This window comes from Oncorhynchus clarkii, chromosome 23, assembly GCF_045791955.1.
Source record: "Oncorhynchus clarkii lewisi isolate Uvic-CL-2024 chromosome 23, UVic_Ocla_1.0, whole genome shotgun sequence".
In the NCBI taxonomy this organism is placed as follows: Eukaryota; Metazoa; Chordata; class Actinopteri; order Salmoniformes; family Salmonidae; genus Oncorhynchus; species Oncorhynchus clarkii.
In genome coordinates, this window is record NC_092169.1 from 58,075,644 (window position 1) to 58,095,646 (window position 20,003).

The 20,003-nt window shown below is 48.4% G+C and overlaps 1 protein-coding gene across 8 annotated transcripts in view; it reads right to left on the minus strand.

Moving 5' to 3' along the window:
• The window catches only part of LOC139381119 (dedicator of cytokinesis 1), a 547,069-nt gene that overhangs the window by 116,757 nt on the left and 410,309 nt on the right, over positions 1-20,003 (minus strand). For all 8 annotated transcript variants that reach the window (XM_071124416.1, XM_071124412.1, XM_071124414.1 and 5 more), the window contains exons 33-37: positions 15,941-16,089; positions 11,290-11,375; positions 8,714-8,870; positions 5,419-5,459; positions 740-830 (exon numbers count right to left, since the gene is read on the minus strand). In XM_071124416.1, the coding sequence (XP_070980517.1) occupies positions 740-830; positions 5,419-5,459; positions 8,714-8,870; positions 11,290-11,375; positions 15,941-16,089 (524 nt within the window). The remainder of the gene's footprint in view (positions 1-739; positions 831-5,418; positions 5,460-8,713; positions 8,871-11,289; positions 11,376-15,940; positions 16,090-20,003) is intronic.

Below are 20,003 nucleotides of genomic sequence, written 5' to 3' on the forward strand. Positions count from 1 at the left end.
TCAGTCCCCTCTCTCTCTCTCTCCATTATTCTCCTCTCTCCTCAGTCCTCTCTCTCTCTCTCCATTCTTCTCCTCTCTCCCCAGTCCCCTCTCTCTCTCTCGCCATTCTTCTCCTCTCTCCTCAGTCCTCTCTCCCTCTCTCTCCATTCTTCTCCTCTCTCCTCAGTCCTCTCTCTCTCTCCATTCTTCTCCTCTCTCCCCAGTCCCCTCTCTCTCTCCATTCTTCTCCTCATCTCATCAGTCCTCTCCTGACAGAGGGAGGATTAAAACATGGTTGGACGTATCTCTGCTATCCAGATCCTGTTCCCCAACACATTGATATTCACGGTTACACCTCTGCTACTGCAAGGTTAAGAGCCATCTATGTGATTACAGCTGACTGGGGCTTTGTCCTCTACAACTGGTGCTATTTAACAGACGCAAAAAGACACACATTTCACTCTATCAATTCATATAGAGAGAGAGAAGGAGGGAGAGATAGAAGGAAAGAGAGGGAGAGAGATACATAGAGGAAGAGAGAGAGAGAGAGAGAGAGAGAGAGAGGGAGAGATAGAAGGAAAGAGAGGGAGAGAGATACATAGAGGAAGAGAGAGAGAGAGAGCGAGAGAGAGAGAGTGTTTGTGTATCTGAGCTGTGTGTGTGTGTGTGTGTGTGTGTGTGTGTGTGTATCTGTGTGTGTGTCTGTGTGTGTGTGTGTGTGTGTGTGTGTATGTGCGTGTGTGTGTGTGTGTGTGAATACCTTCAGCAGCTTAGCGTGCAGCAGCAGTGTGTAGGCAGCTTCAGTGTAGTTGTCACACTCCTTGTGGAGGTCACACAGCTTGTACAGGTACCTGTCCGGACAGAGGACACACGGGTTACCATGGTGACAACGGACAGAGGACACACGGGTCAACGGTACACAGCTTGGTGGGCTTCAATATGACATCACCATGGTGACAACGGTACACAGCTTGGTGGGCTTCAATATGACGTCACCATGGTGACAACGGTACACATCTTGGTGGGCTTCAATATGGACAGAGACAGGTCAACTGTGTCAGAAATGGTCCCCGAGTCACTATGTAGTGCACTACTCTGTGGGTCCTGGTCTAAAGTAGTGCACTATGTAGGGAATAGGGTGCTGGTCAATAGTAGTGCACTATGTAGGGAATAGGGTGCTGGTCAATAGTAGTGCACTATGTAGGGAATAGGGTGCTGGTCAATAGTAGTGCACAATGTAGGGAATAGGGTACTGGTCAATTGTAGTGCACTATATAGGGAATAGGGTGCTGGTCAATAGTAGTGCACTATGTAGGGAATAGGGTACTGGTCAATAGTAGTGCACTATGTAGGGAATAGGGTGCTGGTCAATAGTAGTGCACTATGTAGGGAATAGGGTGCTGGTCAATAGTAGTGCACTATGTAGGGAATAGGGTGCTGGTCAATAGTAGTGCACTATGTAGGGAGTAGGGTACTGGTCAATAGTAGTGCACTATGTAGGGAATAGGGTGCTGGTCAATAGTAGTGCACTATATAGGGAATAGGGTGCTGGTCAATAGTAGTGCACTATATAGGGAATAGGGTGCTGGTCAATAGTAGTGCACTATATAGGGAATAGGGTGCTGGTCAATAGTAGTGCACTATGTAGGGAATAGGGTGCTGGTCAATAGTAGTGCACGATGTAGGGAATAGGGTGCTGGTCAATAGTAGTGCACTATGTAGGGAATAGGGTGCTGGTCAATAGTAGTGCACTATGTAGGGAATAGGGTGCTAGTAGTGCACTATGTAGGGAATAGGGTGCTGGTCAATAGTAGTGCACTATGTAGGGAATAGGGTGCTGGTCAATAGTAGTGCACTATGTAGGGAATAGGGTGCTGGTCAATAGTAGTGCACTATGTAGGGAATAGGGTGCTGGTCAATAGTAGTGCACTATGTAGGGAATAGGGTACTGGTCAATAGTAGTGCACTATGTAGGGAATAGGGTGCTGGTCAATAGTAGTGCACTATGTAGGGAATAGGGTACTGGTCAATAGTAGTGCACTATGTAGGGAATAGGGTACTGGTCAATAGTAGTGCACTATGTAGGGAATAGGGTACTGGTCAATAGTAGTGCACTATGTAGGGAATAGGGTACTGGTCAATAGTAGTACACTATGTAGGGAATAGGGTGGGACCTGGTCAATAGTAGTGCACTATATAGGGAATAGGGTGCTGGTCAATAGTAGTGCACTATGTAGGGAATAGGGTGCTGGTCAATAGTAGTGCACTATGTAGGGAATAGGGTGCTGGTCAATAGTAGTGCACTATGTAGGGAGTAGGGTACTGGTCAATAGTAGTGCACTATGTAGGGAATAGGGTGCTGGTCAATAGTAGTGCACTATATAGGGAATAGGGTGCTGGTCAATAGTAGTGCACTATATAGGGAATAGGGTGCTGGTCAATAGTAGTGCACTATGTAGGGAATAGGGTGCTGGTCAATAGTAGTGCACTATGTAGGGAGTAGGGTACTGGTCAATAGTAGTGCACTATGTAGGGAATAGGGTGCTGGTCAATAGTAGTGCACTATATAGGGAATAGGGTGCTGGTCAATAGTAGTGCACTATATAGGGAATAGGGTGCTGGTCAATAGTAGTGCACTATATAGGGAATAGGGTGCTGGTCAATAGTAGTGCACTATGTAGGGAATAGGGTGCTGGTCAATAGTAGTGCACGATGTAGGGAATAGGGTGCTGGTCAATAGTAGTGCACTATGTAGGGAATAGGGTGCTGGTCAATAGTAGTGCACTATGTAGGGAATAGGGTGCTGGTCAATAGTAGTGCACTATGTAGGGAATAGGGTGCTGGTCAATAGTAGTGCACTATGTAGGGAATAGGGTGCTAGTAGTGCACTATGTAGGGAATAGGGTGCTGGTCAATAGTAGTGCACTATGTAGGGAATAGGGTGCTGGTCAATAGTAGTGCACTATGTAGGGAATAGGGTACTGGTCAATAGTAGTGCACTATGTAGGGAATAGAGTACTGGTCAATAGTAGTGCACTATGTAGGGAATAGGGTACTGGTCAATAGTAGTGCACTATGTAGGGAATAGGGTACTGGTCAATAGTAGTACACTATGTAGGGAATAGGGTGGGACCTGGTCAATAGTAGTGCACTATATAGGGAATAGGGTGCTGGTCAATAGTAGTGCACTATGTAGGGAATAGGGTGCTGGTCAATAGTAGTGCACTATGTAGGGAATAGGGTGCTGGTCAATAGTAGTGCACTATGTAGGGAATAGGGTGCTGGTCAATAGTAGTGCACTATATAGGGAATAGGGTACTGGTCAATAGTAGTGCACTATGTAGGGAATAGGGTACTGGTCAATAGTAGTGCACTATGTAGGGAATAGGGTGCTGGTCAATAGTAGTGCACTATGTAGGGAATAGGGTGCTGGTCAATAGTAGTTCACTATGTAGGGAATAGGGTGCTAGTAGTGCACTATGTAGGGAATAGGGTGCTGGTCAATAGTAGTGCACTATGTAGGGAATAGGGTACTGGTCAATAGTAGTGCACTATGTAGGGAATAGGGTGCTGGTCAATAGTAGTGCACTATGTAGGGAATAGGGTGCTGGTCAATAGTAGTGCACTATGTAGGGAATAGGGTGCTGGTCAATAGTAGTGCACTATGTAGGGAATAGGGTACTGGTCAATAGTAGTGCACTATGTAGGGAATAGGGTGCTGTTCAATAGTAGTGCACTATATAGGGAATAGGGTGCTGGTCAATAGTAGTGCACTATGTAGGGAATAGGTTGATGGTCAATAGTAGTGCACTATGTAGGGAATAGGGTACTGGTCAATAGTAGTGCACTATGTAGGGAATAGGGTGTTGGTCAATAGTAGTGCACTATGTAGGGAATAGGGTGCTGGTCAATAGTAGTGCACTATGTAGGGAATAGGGTGCTGGTCAATAGTAGTGCACTATGTAGGGAATAGGGTGCTGGTCAATAGTGGTGCACTATGTAGGGAATAGGGTGCTGGTCAATAGTAGTGCACTATGTAGGGAATAGGGTGCTGGTCAATAGTAGTGCACTATGTAGGGAATAGGGGACCACTTCAGATGTGGACTGATGCAGTTCATGGTGACATTTTCCTTTTATCTCAGAAAACGCTTTTTAGACGGCAACATGGACTGCTAGGGCAGACTGATGGACCGCTAGGGCAGACTGATGGACCGCTAGGGCAGACTGATGGACCGCTAGGGCAGACTGATGGACCGCTAGGGCAGACTGATGGACCGCTAGAGAAGACTGACAGAATGCTAGGGCTGACTGACGGACCGCTAGGGCTGACTGATGGACCGCTAGGGCAGACTGACGGACCGCTAGGGCAGACTGACAGACCGCTAGGGCAGACTGACGGACCGCTAGGGCAGACTGATGGACCGCTAGGTCAGATTGATGGACCCTCTAGGGCAGACTGATGGACCGCTAGGGCAGACTAATGGACCGCTAGGGCAGACTGTGACTTCACAGAGGGACTGAGCCCCAAAACACCTGGCCTTGACTTCACAGAGGCACTGAGTACAGAAACACCTGACCTTGACTTCACAGAGGCACTGAGTACAGAAACACCTGACCTTGACTTCACAGAGGCACTGAGCCCAAAAACACCTGACCTTGACTTCACAGAGGCACTGAGCCCAAAAACACCTGACCTTGACTTCACAGAGGCACTGAGTACAACAACAACTGACCTTGACTTCACAGAGGCACTGAGCCCAAAAACACCTGACCTTGACTTCACAGAGGCACTGAGTACAGAAACACCTGGCCTTGACTTCACAGAGGCACTGGGTACAAAAACACCTGACCTTGACTTCACAGAGGCACTGAGTACAACAACACCTGACCTTGACTTCACAGAGGCACTGAGCCCAAAAACACCTGGCCTTGACTTCACAGAGGCACTGAGTACAAAAACACCTGACCTTGACTTCACAGAGGCACTGAGTACAACAACACCTGACCTTGACTTCACAGAGGCACTGAGCCCAAAAACACCTGACCTTGACTTCACAGAGGCACTGAGCCCAAAAACACCTGGCCTTGACTTCACAGAGGCACTGAGCCCAAAAACACCTGGCCTTGACTTCACAGAGACACTGAGCCCAAAAACACCTGGCCTTGACTTCACAGAGGCACTGAGCCCAAAAACACCTGACCTTGACTTCACAGAGGCACTGAGCCCAAAAACACCTGACCTTGACTTCACAGAGGCACTGAGCCCAAAAACACCTGGCCTTGACTTCACAGAGGCACTAGGTACAAAAACACCTGGCCTTGACTTCATAGAGGCACTGAGCCCCAAAACACCTGACCTTGACTTCACAGAGGCACTGAGTACAATAGAACAACAGAAAAGTGTAGTTGAGGAAGATGATGATGAAGACCTCTTCCTACCTGATGTACATCTCCTCTCTCTCTATCTCCTTGTAGAAGTTCTGAGGATGAAAACATTGAAATGGTTTATGAACAAAACTGAAATGGTTTAACTACGACAGTGAAATAGCAACAACAAATCACAACAACAACAAATCACAACAACAACAAATCACAACAACAATAAATCACAACAACAACAAATCACAACAACAACAAATCACAACAACAACAAATCACAACAACAATAAATCACAACAACAACAAATCACAACAACAACAAATCACAACAACAACAAATCACAACAACAACAAATCACAACAATACCATGAATGTTATGCAGCTGGTGTTTATACATCTGAAACGTCTTTCCAACAGTTGGACAGTAAAGTGTCCTTCACAATAAGACAGGTTACTAGGCATCGCAGCAGGATGCAGCCAGACATCTGTCCACAACGGATCAGGACATAGGACAGTGTGTGTCTCTCCTACTAGGCAACGCAGCAGGACGCAGCCAGACATCTGTCCACAACGGATCAGGACATAGGACAGTGTGTGTCTCTCCTACTAGGCATCGCAGCAGGACTCAGCCAGACATCTGTCCACAACGGATCAGGACATAGAACAGTGTGTGTCTCTCCTACTAGGCATCGCAGCAGGACTCAGCCAGACATCTGTCCACAACGGATCAGGACATAGGACAGTGTGTGTCTCTCCTACTAGGCATCGCAGCAGGACTCAGCCAGACATCTGTCCACAACGGATCAGAACATAGAACAGTGTGTCTCTCCTACTAGGCATTGCAGCAGGACTCAGCCAGACATCTGTCCACAACGTATCAGGACATAGGACAGTGTGTGTCTCTCCTACTAGGCATCGCAGCAGGACTCAGCCAGACATCTGTCCACAACGGATCAGGACATAGGACAGTGTGTGTCTCTCCTACTAGGCATCGCAGCAGGACGCAGCCAGACATCTGTCCACAACGGATCAGGACAAAGGACAGTGTGTGTCTCTCCTACTAGGCATCGCAGCAGGACGCAGCCAAACATCTGTCCACAACGGATCAGGACATAGAACAGTGTGTGTCTCCTCTACTAGGTATCGCAGCAGGATGCAGGCAGACATCTGTCCACAACGGATCAGGACATAGAACAGTGTGTCTCTCCTACTAGGCATCGCAGCAGGACGCAGCCAGACATCTGTCCACAACGGATCAGGACATAGAACAGTGTGTGTCTCTCCTACTAGGCATCGCAGCAGGACGCAGCCAGACATCTGTCCACAACGGATCAGGACATAGAACAGTGTGTCTCTCCTACTAGGCATCGCAGCAGGACGCAGCCAGACATCTGTCCACAACGGATCAGGACATAGAACAGTGTGTCTCTCCTACTAGGCATCGCAGCAGGACGCAGCCAGACATCTGTCCACAGCGGATCAGGACATAGAACAGTGTGTGTCTCCTACTAGGCATCGCAGCAGGACGCAGCCAGACATCTGTCCACAACAGATCAGGACAGTGTGTGTCTCTCCTACTAGGCATCGCAGCAGGACGCAGCCAGACATCTGTCCACAACGGATCAGGACATAGAACAGTGTGTCTCTCCTACTAGGCATCGCAGCAGGACGCAGCCAGACATCTGTCCACAGCGGATCAGGACATAGAACAGTGTGTGTCTCCTACTAGGCATCGCAGCAGGACGCAGCCAGACATCTGTCCACAACAGATCAGGACAGTGTGTGTCTCTCCTACTAGGCATCGCAGCAGAACGCAGCCAGACATCTGTCCACAACGGATCAGGACATAGAACAGTGTGTGTCTCTCCTACTAGGCATCGCAGCAGAACGCAGCCAGACATCTGTCCACAACGGATCAGAACATAGAACAGTGTGTGTCTCTCCTACTAGGCATCGCAGCAGGACGCAGCCAGACATCTGTCCACAACAGATCAGGACATAGAACAGTGTGTCTCTCCTACTAGGCATCGCAGCAGGACGCAGCCAGACATCTGTCCACAACGGATCAGGACATAGAACAGTGTGTCTCTCCTACTAGGCATCGCAGCAGGACTCAGCCAGACATCTGTCCACAACGGATCAGGACATAGAACAGTGTGTCTCTCCTACTAGGCATCGCAGCAGGACGCAGCCAGACATCTGTCCACAACGGATCAGGACATAGAACAGTGTGTCTCTCCTACTAGGCATCGCAGCAGGACTCAGCCAGACATCTGTCCACAACGGATCAGGACATAGAACAGTGTGTCTCTCCTACTAGGCATCGCAGCAGGACGCAGCCAGACATCTGTCCACAGCGGATCAGGACATAGAACAGTGTGTGTCTCCTACTAGGCATCGCAGCAGGACGCAGCCAGACATCTGTCCACAACAGATCAGGACAGTGTGTGTCTCTCCTACTAGGCATCGCAGCAGGACGCAGCCAGACATCTGTCCACAACGGATCAGAACATAGAACAGTGTGTCTCTCCTACTAGGCATCGCAGCAGGACTCAGCCAGACATCTGTCCACAACGGATCAGGACATAGAACAGTGTGTCTCTCCTACTAGGCATCGCAGCAGGACGCAGCCAGACATCTGTCCACAACGGATCAGGACATAGAACAGTGTGTGTCTCTCCTACTAGGCATCGCAGCAGAACGCAGCCAGACATCTGTCCACAACGGATCAGGACATAGAACAGTGTGTGTCTCTCCTACTAGGCATCGCAGCAGAACGCAGCCAGACATCTGTCCACAGCGGATCAGAACATAGAACAGTGTGTCTCTCCTACTAGGCATCGCAGCAGAACGCAGCCAGACATCTGTCCACAACGGATCAGAACATAGAACAGTGTGTCTCTCCTACTAGGCATCGCAGCAGGACGCAGCCAGACATCTGTCCACAACGGATCAGAACATAGAACAGTGTGTCTCTCCTACTAGGCATCGCAGCAGGACGCAGCCAGACATCTGTCCACAACGGATCAGGACATAGAACAGTGTGTCTCTCCTACTAGGCATCGCAGCAGGACGCAGCCAGACATCTGTCCACAACGGATCAGGACATAGAACAGTGTGTCTCTCCTACTAGGCATCGCAGCAGGACTCAGCCAGACATCTGTCCACAACGGATCAGGACATAGAACAGTGTGTCTCTCCTACTAGGCAACGCAGCAGGACTCAGCCAGACATCTGTCCACAACGGATCAGGACATAGAACAGTGTGTGTCTCTCCTACTAGGCATCGCAGCAGGACTCAGCCAGACATCTGTCCACAACGGATCAGGACATAGAACAGTGTGTGTCTCCTACCAGCACGTTGACGGTGCAGCTCATCCGGTTCTCCTTGTTCTCATCGTGCATGATGGTCCTGTAGTCCAGGAGCCTCTCCAACAGACGAACCACCAGGTTCACAAAGCTCTCCCCACTCTTAGACAGGTACTTGTGTTTCCTGCAGTGTTCCAACAGACTGGGGAGGGAGAGAGGGGAGAGAGGAGAGAAGAGGGGGAGAGAGAGGGGAGGGAGAGAGGAGGGGGAGAGAGAGGGAGGGGAGGGAGAGAGTAGGGGGAGAGAGGTGAGGGGATATAGAGAGGGGAGGGAGGGGAGAGAGGTGAGGGGAGGGAGAGAGGGGGGAGTGGGAGAGAGGTGAGAGCGAGAGAGGGGGGAGAGGTGAGTGGCGGGGAGAGGGGAAGGGGAGAGAGAGGAGGGGAGAAGGGGAGAGAGAGGAGGGGGAGAGGGAGAGAGGGGAGAGAGGTGAGGGGGAGAGAGGGGAGAGAGAGGGGAGGGGGAGGGAGGTGGGAGAGAGGTGAGGGGAGAGAGAGAGGGGAGGCAGATGAGGGGAGGAAGAGAGAGGGGGAGGGAGGGGAGAGAGGTGAGGGGAGGGGGAGAGAGAGAGGTATGGGGAGGGAGAGATGGGGGAGTGGGAGAGAGGTGAGGGGGAGAGAGGGGGGAGAGAGGGGGGAGAGGTGAGGGGCGAGGAGAGGGGAAGGGGAGAGAGAGGAGGGGGGAAGGGGAGAGAGAGGAGGGGGAGAGGGAGAGAGGGGGGAGAGGTGAGGGGGATAGAGGGGAGAGAGAGGGAGGTGGGAGAGAGGTGAGGGGAGGGGGAGAGAGAGAGGTATGGGGAGGGAGAGAGGGGGGAGTGGGAGAGAGGTGAGGGGGAGAGAGGGGGGAGAGGTGAGGGGCGGGGAGAGGGGAAGGGGAGAGAGAGGAGGGGGGAAGGGGAGAGAGAGGAGGGGGAGAGGGAGAGAGGGGAGAGAGGTGGGAGGGGGAGGGAGGTGGGAGAGAGGTGAGGGGGAGAGGGAGATAGAGAGGTATGGGGAGGGAGAGAGGGGGGAGTGGGAGAGAGGTGAGGGGGAGAGAGGGGGGAGAGGTGAGGGACGGGGAGAGGGGAAGGGGAGAGAGAGGAGGGGGGAAGGGGAGAGAGAGGAGGGGGAGAGAGGGGAGAGAGAGGAGGGGGAGAGAGGGGAGAGAGAGGGGAGGGGGAGGGAGGTGGGAGAGAGGTGAGGGGAGGGGGAGATAGAGAGGTATGGGGAGGGAGAGAGGGGGGAGTGGGAGAGAGGTGAGGGGGAGAGAGGGGGGAGAGGTGAGGGGCGGGGAGAGGGGAAGGGGAGAGAGAGGAGGGGGGAAGGGGAGAGAGAGGAGGGGGAGAGGGAGAGAGGGGAGAGAGGTGAGGGGGAGAGAGGGGAAGGGGAGGGAGGTGGGAGAGAGAGAGGTATGGGGAGGGAGAGAGGGGAGAGAGGTGAGGGGGAGAGAGGGGAGAGAGAGGGGAGGGGGAGAGAGAGGGGAAGGGGAGAGAGGTGAGGGGGAGAGGGAGAGAGGGGAGACAATTACAAAAACATAGAGACATATTTCCCTCAGATTACACAGATCCATAAAGAATTGAAAACAATTCAAACATTAATAATTTAAACATTAACTTCCTGTTTGATAAACACAAACAACATTGTAAATACAACATATCTGTTTATTTATTTTACCTTTCAACTACTTGCACATTGTTACCACACACCACATAGCCAATAATATAATATTTGAAATGTCTATATTACTTTAAAACCTTTGTGAGTGTAATATTAAACTAATGTTTCCCCTGTTCATTTCCCTCTTGTTAATTATCTATTTCACTTTCTTTGGTAAACACGTTTCCTATGCCAATAAAGACCTTAAATTAAACTGAGAGAGAGAGAGGAGGAGAGAGGACAGACAGACAGACAGACAGACGGCAGACAGACAGACAAGACAGACAGACAAGACAGACAGACAGACACCGACAGACAGACAGACAGACAGACAAGACAGACAGACAGACACCGACAGACAGACCGACAGACAGGCAGACACCGACAGACAGACAGGCAGACAGACAGACAGACAGACAGAGAACAGACAGACAGACAGACGGCAGACAGACAGACAGACAGACAGACAAGACAGACAAGACAGACAGACAGACACAGACAGACAGACAGACAGAGACAGACAGACAGACGACAGACACCGACAGACCAGACACCGACAGACACCGACAGACAGACCGACAGACAGACAGGCAGACAGACAGACAGACAGACAGACAGACAGACAGACAGACAGAGAACAGACATACAGACAGACAGACAGACAGACAGACAGACAGGCAGACAGACAGACAGGCAGACAGACAGACAGACAGACAGACAGAGAGAGAACAGACAGACAGACAGACAGACAGACAGACAGACAGACAGACAGGCAGACACCGACAGACAGACAGGCAGACAGGCAGATAGACAGACAGACAGAGAACAGACAGACAGACAGACAGACAGACAGACAGACAGGCAGGCAGGCAGACAGACAGACAGGCAGACAGAGAACAGACAGACAGACAGACAGACAGCATCACTCACATCTTGTGGAAGAGTACTTTGTACTGCTCGTCTCCTCTGCCCCCCTCCACCTCGTGATCCAGTTTGGTGATGATCTCATTCTCAAACTGCAATTAGAAAGCAGCCATTCATAATCAGCACAGCTCATTTTTCTATTTATTAGTCTCTATCCTGTCTCCCTCCCTCTCTCTTTCCCACCCTCTCTCTCCTCCCCCTCTCTTCTCTCTCTCTCCTCCCCCCACTCTATACCCTCTCTCTCCTCCCCCTCTCTTCTCTCTCTCTCCTCTCCCCACTCTATACCCTCTCTCTCTCTCCTCCCCCTCTCTTCTCTCTCTCTCCTTCCCCCACTCTATACCCTCTCTCTCCTCCCCCTCTCTTCTCTCTCTCTCCTTCCCCCACTCTATACTCTCTCTCCTCTCCTCCCTCTCTCTCCTCCCCCCACTCTATACCCTCTCTCTCCTCCCCCTCTCTTCTCTCTCTCTCCTTCCCCCACTCTATTCCCTCTCTTCTCTCTCACATCTCATCTCTTCTCTCTATACCCTCTCTCTCCTCCCCCTCTCTTCTCTCTCTCCTCCCCCTCTCTTCTCTCTCTCTCCTCCCCCCACTCTATACCATCTCTCTACTCCCCCTCTCTTCTCTCTCTCTCCTTCCCCCACTCTATACCCTCTCTCTCCTTCCCCCACTCTATACCCTCTCTCTCTCCTCCCCCCACTCTATACCCTCTCTCTACTCCCCCTCTATTCTCTCTCTCCTCTCCCCACTCTATACCCTCTCTTTCCCACCCTCTCTCTCCTCTCCTCCCCCTCTCTTCTCTATCTCTCCTCCCCCTACTCTATACCCTCTCTTTCCCACCCTCTCTCTCCTCTCCTCCCCCTCTCTTCTCTATCTCTCCTCCCCCCACTCTATACCCTCTCTTTCCCACCCTCTCTCTCCTCTCCTCCCCCTCTCTTCTCTATCTCTCCTCCCCCCACTCTATACCCTCTCTTTCCCACTCTGTCTCTCTCCCCCCCTCTCTTCTCTCTCTCTCCTCCCCCTCTCTTCTCTCTCTCTTCTTCCCCCACTCTATACCCTCTCTTTCCCACTCTGTCTCTCTCCCCCCCTCTCTTCTCTCTCTCTCCTCCCCCTCTCTTCTCTCTCTCCTCCCCCTCTCTTCTCTCTCTCTCCTCCCCCCTCTCTTTCCCACTCTGTCTCTCCACCCCCCTGTCTCTTCTCTCTCTCTCTCTTGGTTGAGAGGACCTCTCCTCTTGGTTAATCACCTCTCTTTCAGCCTGGTGGACTGTGAGCTCATATTAAATCACTTCATTATCAGTCTGATGACTCTCAGTAACTTCTCTTTATCTGCCTGTGATTGGCTATGGCTGAGCAGGGAGCATGAGGAGTAAGACCATGACAGGAAGACACATCCTCTAATATTCTCTCTATTTCTCTCTCTTTTACTCCCTTCTTCCCAGAAAGACGACAGAAGAAAGGTGAGCCGGCACATCCACTTATAGTGGGACGTTTGCTCCTACGTGAACTGCCTGCTTGATGTGCTGCTGTTGTTGTGTCAGTCAGGAGAGACACATCGCTCTGGAGGAAGAGAGACGGCTCGCTCTGGAGAAAGAGAGACGGATCGCTCTGGAGGAATAGAGACGGATCGCTCTGGAGGAAGAGAGATGGCTCGCTCTGGAGGAAGAGAGACGGATCGCTCTTGAGGACGGATCGCTCTGGAGGAAGAGAGACGGATCGCTCTGGAGGAAGAGAGACGGATCGCTCTTGAGGACGGATCGCTCTGGAGGACGGATCGCTCTGGAGGACGGATCGCTCTTGAGGAAGAGAGACAGATCGCTCTGGAGGAAGAGAGACTGATCGCTCTGGAGGAAGAGAGACGGATCGCTCTGGAGGAAGAGAGACGGGTCGCTCTGGAGGAAGAGAGACGGGTCGCTCTGGAGGAATAGAGACGGATCGCTCTGGAGGAAGAGAGACGGCTCGCTCTGGAGGAAGAGAGACGGCTCGCTCTGGAGGAAGAGAGACGACTCGCTCTAAAGGAAGAGAGACGGATCGCTCTGGAGGAAGAGAGACGGATCGCTCTAAAGGGAGAGAGACGGATCGCTCTGGAGGAAGAGAGACGACTCGCTCTGGAGGAAGAGAGACGGCTCACTCTGGAGGAAGAGAGACGGTTCACTCTGGAGGAAGAGAGACGGATCGCTCTGGAGGAAGAGAGACGGATCGCTCTGGAGGGGGAGACAGACAGACAGACACCGACAGACAGACAGACAGAGACAGACAGACAGACGACAGACACCGACAGACCAGACACCGACAGACACTGACAGACAGACCGACAGACAGACAGGCAGACACCGACAGACAGACAGAGGAATAGAGACGGATCGCTCTGGAGGAAGAGAGACGGCTCGCTCTGGAGGAAGAGACGACTCGCTCTAAAGGAAGAGAGACGGATCGCTCTGGAGGAAGAGAGACGGGTCGCTCTGGAGGAATAGAGACGGATCGCTCTGGAGGAAGAGAGACGGCTCGCTCTGGAGGAAGAGAGACGGCTCGCTCTGGAGGAAGAGACGGATCGCTCTGGAGGAAGAGAGACGGATCGCTCTGGAGGAAGAGAGACGGATCGCTCTAAAGGGAGAGAGACGGATCGCTCTGGAGGAAGAGAGACGACTCGCTCTGGAGGAAGAGAGACGGCTCACTCTGGAGGAAGAGAGACGGCTCACTCTGGAGGAAGAGAGACGGTTTACTCTGGAGGAAGAGAGACGGATCGCTATGGAGGAAGAGAGACGGATCGCTCTGGAGGAAGAGAGACGGATCGCTCTGGAGGAAGAGAGACGGATCGCTCTAGAGGAAGAGAGAGACAGATCGCTCTGGAGGAAGAGAGACGGATCGCTCTGGAGGAAGAGAGACGGTCTCGCTCTGGAGGAAGAGAGAAGGATCGCTCTGGAGGAAGAGAGACGGATCGCTCTGGAGGAAGAGAGGCAACTCTCTCTCTCTCTGCTAAGTTTTACACTGCAGACTAGAAAGCTATTTGTATATGTCCCAAATGGCTCCCTATTCCCTATATAGTGCACTACAGGTCCTGGTCAGAAGTAGTGCACTATTCCATATAGGGCCTGGTCAGAAGTAGTGCACTACTACCATGGAGGTCCTGGTCTAAAGTAGTGCGCTATATAGGGAATAGGGTGCCATTTGGGATGCATCGGGAAATTGATCCTATTTGAGTGTAGAGGGGATATAAGAGGATGTAGTCGTTCCCAAAGAGTCGAGTCCTGACTGACACTAACTGAATTACCAGGGCTCCCCTTCACTCCCAACTCTAACAGACTGACTGTCCCAGCTGGCGCCCTATTCCCTTTATAGTGCACTACTACCCTATAGGCCCTGGTCTAAAGTAGTGCACTACTACCCTATAGGTCCTGGTCTAAAGTAGTGCACTACTCCCCTATAGACCCTGGTCTAAAGTAGTGCACTACTCCCCTATAGACCCTGGTCTAAAGTAGTGCACTACTACCCTGATCTGGGAGACTGACTGGGAGGATCTGGGAGACTGACTGGGAGGATCTGGGAGACAGACTGGGAGGATCTGGGAGACAGACTGGGAGGATCTGGGAGACTGACTGGGAGGATCTGGGAGACTGACTGGGAGGATCTGGGAGACTGACTGGGAGGATCTGGGAGACTGACTGGGAGGATCTGGGAGAGACTGACTGGGAGGATCTGGGAGAGACTGACTGGGAGGATCTGGGAGACAGACTGGGAGGATCTGGGAGACTGACTGGAAGGATCTGGGAGACAGACTGGGAGGATCTGGGAGACTGACTGGGAGGATCTGGGAGACTGACTGGGAGGATCTGGAAGACTGACTGGGAGGATCTGGGAGACAGACTGGGAGGATCTGGGAGACTGACTGGGAGGATCTGGGAGACAGACTGGGAGGATCTGGGAGACTGACTGGGAGGATCTGGGAGACTGACTGGGAGGATCTGGGAGACTGACTGGGAGGATCTGGGAGACTGGCTGGGAGGATCTGGGAGACAGACTGGGAGGATCTGGGAGACAGACTGGGAGGATCTAGGATACAGCCACAGGCCAGGCCGACTTCAACATGGCATGGATGGTAAAGGAAGTGACATCAGATTCAGTACAGAGAATTCTGCAGGAGACTGGGTTAGACTGGGAACGCAATACCAACGAAACAAACAGTCACCTACGAGATACATGGACAAACACATGTTCCTGAACTCTAACCTCTGGATATACTGTTCTGTAGCAGACAAGAGACTTAGACTTTTGATTGGTGGAACACCACATGTGACCAATGAGATATCAGTAAGGAAAAGAGGGGGGGTTTGATTGGTCCACATGTGACCAATGGGATATCAGTAAGGCAAAGAGTGACTGATTGATTAATATACTGACTGACTGATTGACTGATTGATTAATATACTGACTGACTGATTGATTAATATACTGACTGACTGACTGATTGATTGATTGATTAATATACTGACTGACTGATTGAACGGCTGATTGACTGACGATTGATTGACAGGCTGATTGACCGAATGACTGACTGGCTGATTGATCGAATGACTGACTGGCTGATTGACCGGCTGATTGATGGACAGACTGACTGGCTGATTGACCGGCTGATTGATGGACAGACTGACTGGCTGATACAGACCCGTTGGAAGCTGCATGTGAAGTGGAATTCACACTGCATCATGTCGAAGAAGATGGGGATGGTAGCTTTCCTCAGCTCTATCTCTGGGACCAGAGTCATCTCTAGGATGGGACCCACCATCTCTGGGATGAACTTGATCTTGTGTGGACCTGGGGAGAGATAAAAATTCATCAAATATCTGAGCCCCTGCAGAGGCGGCAAAGGGTTAGAGCGTTGGGCCAGTAACCAAAAGGTTGCTGGATCGAATCCCCGAGCTGACAAGGTACAAATCTGTCGTTCCTCCCTGGAACAAGGCAGTTAACCCAACTGTTCCTAGGCCGTCATTGAAAATAATAATTTGTTGTTAACTGACATGCCGAGTTAAATAAAGTTAACCACAAATGGTAGAGCACGAGGCTTACAAGGCCATGATAATGGGTTGAATTCCCAGGACCACCTTTACATTTAACAAAATAATTAGGCACTGTGGATAAAAGAGTCTGCTAAATGCCATTAATTATATAATGATATATAACCTGTGGATGAAAAGAGTCTGCTAAATGACATATATTATATAATGATATATAACCTGTGGATGAAAAGAGTCTGCTAAATGCCATATATTATATAATGATATATAACCTGTGGATGAAAAGAGTCTGCTAAATGCTATATATTATATAATGATATATAACCTGTGGATGAAACGAGTCTGCTAAATGACATATATTATATAATGAGATATAACCTGTGGATGAAAAGCGTCTGCTAAATGACATATATTATATAATGAGATATAACCTGTGGATGAAAAGAGTCTGCTAAATGACATATATTATATCATGATATATAACCTGTGGATGAAAAGAGTCTGCTAAATGACATATATTATATAATGATATATAACCTGTGGATGAAAAGAGTCTGCTAAATGACATATATTATATCATGATATATAACGTGTGGATGAAAAGAGTCTGCTAAATGCCATATATTATATAATGATATATAACCTGTGGATGAAAAGAGTCTGCTAAATGCCATATATTGTATAATGATATATAACCTGTGGATGAAAAGAGTCTGCTAAATGCCATATATTATATAATGATATATAACCTGTGGATGAAAAGAGTCTGCTAAATGCCATATATTATATAATGATATATAACCTGTGGATGAAAAGAGTCTGCTAAATGCCATATATTATATAATGATATATAACCTGTGGATGAAAAGAGTCTGCTAAATGCCATATATTATATAATGATATATAACCTGTGGATGAAACGAGTCTGCTAAATGACATATATTATATAATGAGATATAACCTGTGGATGAAAAGCGTCTGCTAAATTACATATATTATATAATGAGATATAACCTGTGGATGAAAAGAGTCTGCTAAATGACATATATTATATCATGATATATAACCTGTGGATGAAAAGAGTCTGCTAAATGACATATATTATATAATGATATATAACTTGTGGATGAAAAGAGTCTGCTAAATTTCATATATTATATAATGATATATAACCTGTGGATGAAAAGAGTCTGCTAAATGCCATATATTATATAATGATATATAACCTGTGGATGAAAAGAGTCTGCTAAATGCCATATATTATATAATGATATATAACCTGTGGATGAAAAGAGTCTGCTAAATGCCATATTTTATATAATGATATATAACCTGTGGATGAAAAGACTGCTAAATGCCATATATTATATAATTATACATAACCTGTGGATGAAACGAGTCTGCTAAATGACATATATTATATAATGATATATAACCTGTGGATGAAAAGAGTCTGCTAAATGCCATATATTATATAATTATACATAACCTGTGGATGAAAAGAGTCTGCTAAATTACATATATTATATAATGATATATAACCTGTGGATGAAAAGAGTCTGCTAAATGACATATATTATATAATGATATATAACCTGTGGATGAAAAGAGTCTGCTAAATGACATATATTATATAATTATACATAACCTGTGGATGAAAAGAGTCTGCTAAATTACATATATTATATAATGATATATAACCTGTGGATGAAAAGAGTCTGCTAAATGACATATATTATATAATGATATATAACCTGTGGATGAAAAGACTGCTAAATGACATATATTATATAATTATACATAACCTGTGGATGAAAAGACTGCTAAATGACATATATTATATAATGATATATAACCTGTGGATGAATACATAGATGAGGGAATAATGAACAAACGGTCAATGGATGACAGTACATGTAAAGGGGACCAGGCCATTGCCAAAATATACGGAACGCACTACGGGATAAAAATAGTCTGTTATTTTATTATTATGATAGATGACTGAAGAGATACAAAAATAAAAGGACTAATAACTATTAATATGCTTATTGATTCATTATTGGTGAGTAATATGCTTATTGATTAATTATTGATGCGTAAGATGCTTATTGATTAATTATTAGTGCGTAATATGCTTATTGATTAATTAATGGTGAGTAATATGCTTATTGATCCTGTGTGGAACCTGTGCGTAATATGCTTATTGATTAATTATTGGTGCGTAATATGCTTATTGATTAATTATTGGTGCGTAATATGCTTATTGATCCTGTGTGGAACCTGTGCGTAATATAACACTATGTGGATGAATAAATAATAACATGAATATAACTCATATTGATAACATATTGATCTCCGTAAGACCTGGGGACACATTGATACACGGATGATTAAATAATTAAAGACATTCAACTAAATGACGATCAGTTCCTGGTGAGATACATAGATAATACAGAAATACATGAATGAGGAAATAAGGAAATAAATCAACTAATAAACGATTCCTGGTGAGACGGTACAGTATGTTAAATTGTCTTGGTGTAAACCACTGGAGGAAACTACTAGAGGGGCCCCCCCAGGGACATAAACATGTATCTGGTGAGATGGTACAGTATGTTGGTGTAAACTACTAGAGGGCCCCCCCCCAGGGACATGAACATGTATCTGGTGAGATGGTACAGTATGTTGGTGTAAACCACTGGAGGAAACTACTAGAGGGCCCCCCCAGGGCATGAACATGTATCTGGTGAGATGGTACAGTATGTTGGTGTAAACCACTGGAGGAAACTACTAGAGGGCCCCCCCAGGACATGAACATGTATCTGGTGAGATGGTACAGTATGTTGGTGTAAACCACTGGAGGAAACTACTAGAGGGCCCCCCCCAGGGGCATGAACATGTATCTGGTGAGATGGTACAGTATGTTGGTGTAAACCACTGGAGGAAACTACTAGAGGGGCCCCCAGGGGCATAAACATGTATCTGGTGAGATGGTACAGTATGTTAAGTTGTCTTGGTGTAAACCACTGGAGGAAACTACTAGAGGGCCCCCCAGGGGCATAAACATGTATCTGGTGAGATGGTACAGTATGTTAAGTTGTCTTGGTGTAAACCACTGGAGGAAACTACTAGAGGGGCCCCCCAGGGCATGAACATGTATCTGGTGAGATGGTACAGTATGTTGGTGTAAACCACAGGAGGAAACTACTAGAGGGGCCCCCCCAGGGGCATGAACATGTATCTGGTGAGATGGTACAGTATGTTGGTGTAAACCACTGGAGGAAACTACTAGAGGGGCCCCCCCAGGACATAAACATGTATCTGGTGAGATGGTACAGTATGTTAAGTTGTCTTGGTGTAAACCACTGGAGGAAACTACTAGAGGGGCCCCCCAGGGCATGAACATGTATCTGGTGAGATGGTACAGTATGTTGGTGTAAACCACTAGAGGAAACTACTAGAGGGGCCCCCCCAGGGCATGAACATGTATCTGGTGAGATGGTACAGTATGTTGGTGTAAACCACAGGAGGAAACTACTAGAGGGGCCCCCCCAGGGACATGAACATGTATCTGGTGAGATGGTACAGTATGTTGGTGTAAACCACAGGAGGAAACTACTAGAGGGCCCCCCCAGGGACATGAACATGTATCTGGTGAGATGGTACAGTATGTTGGTGTAAACCACTGGAGGAAACTACTAGAGGGGCCCCCCC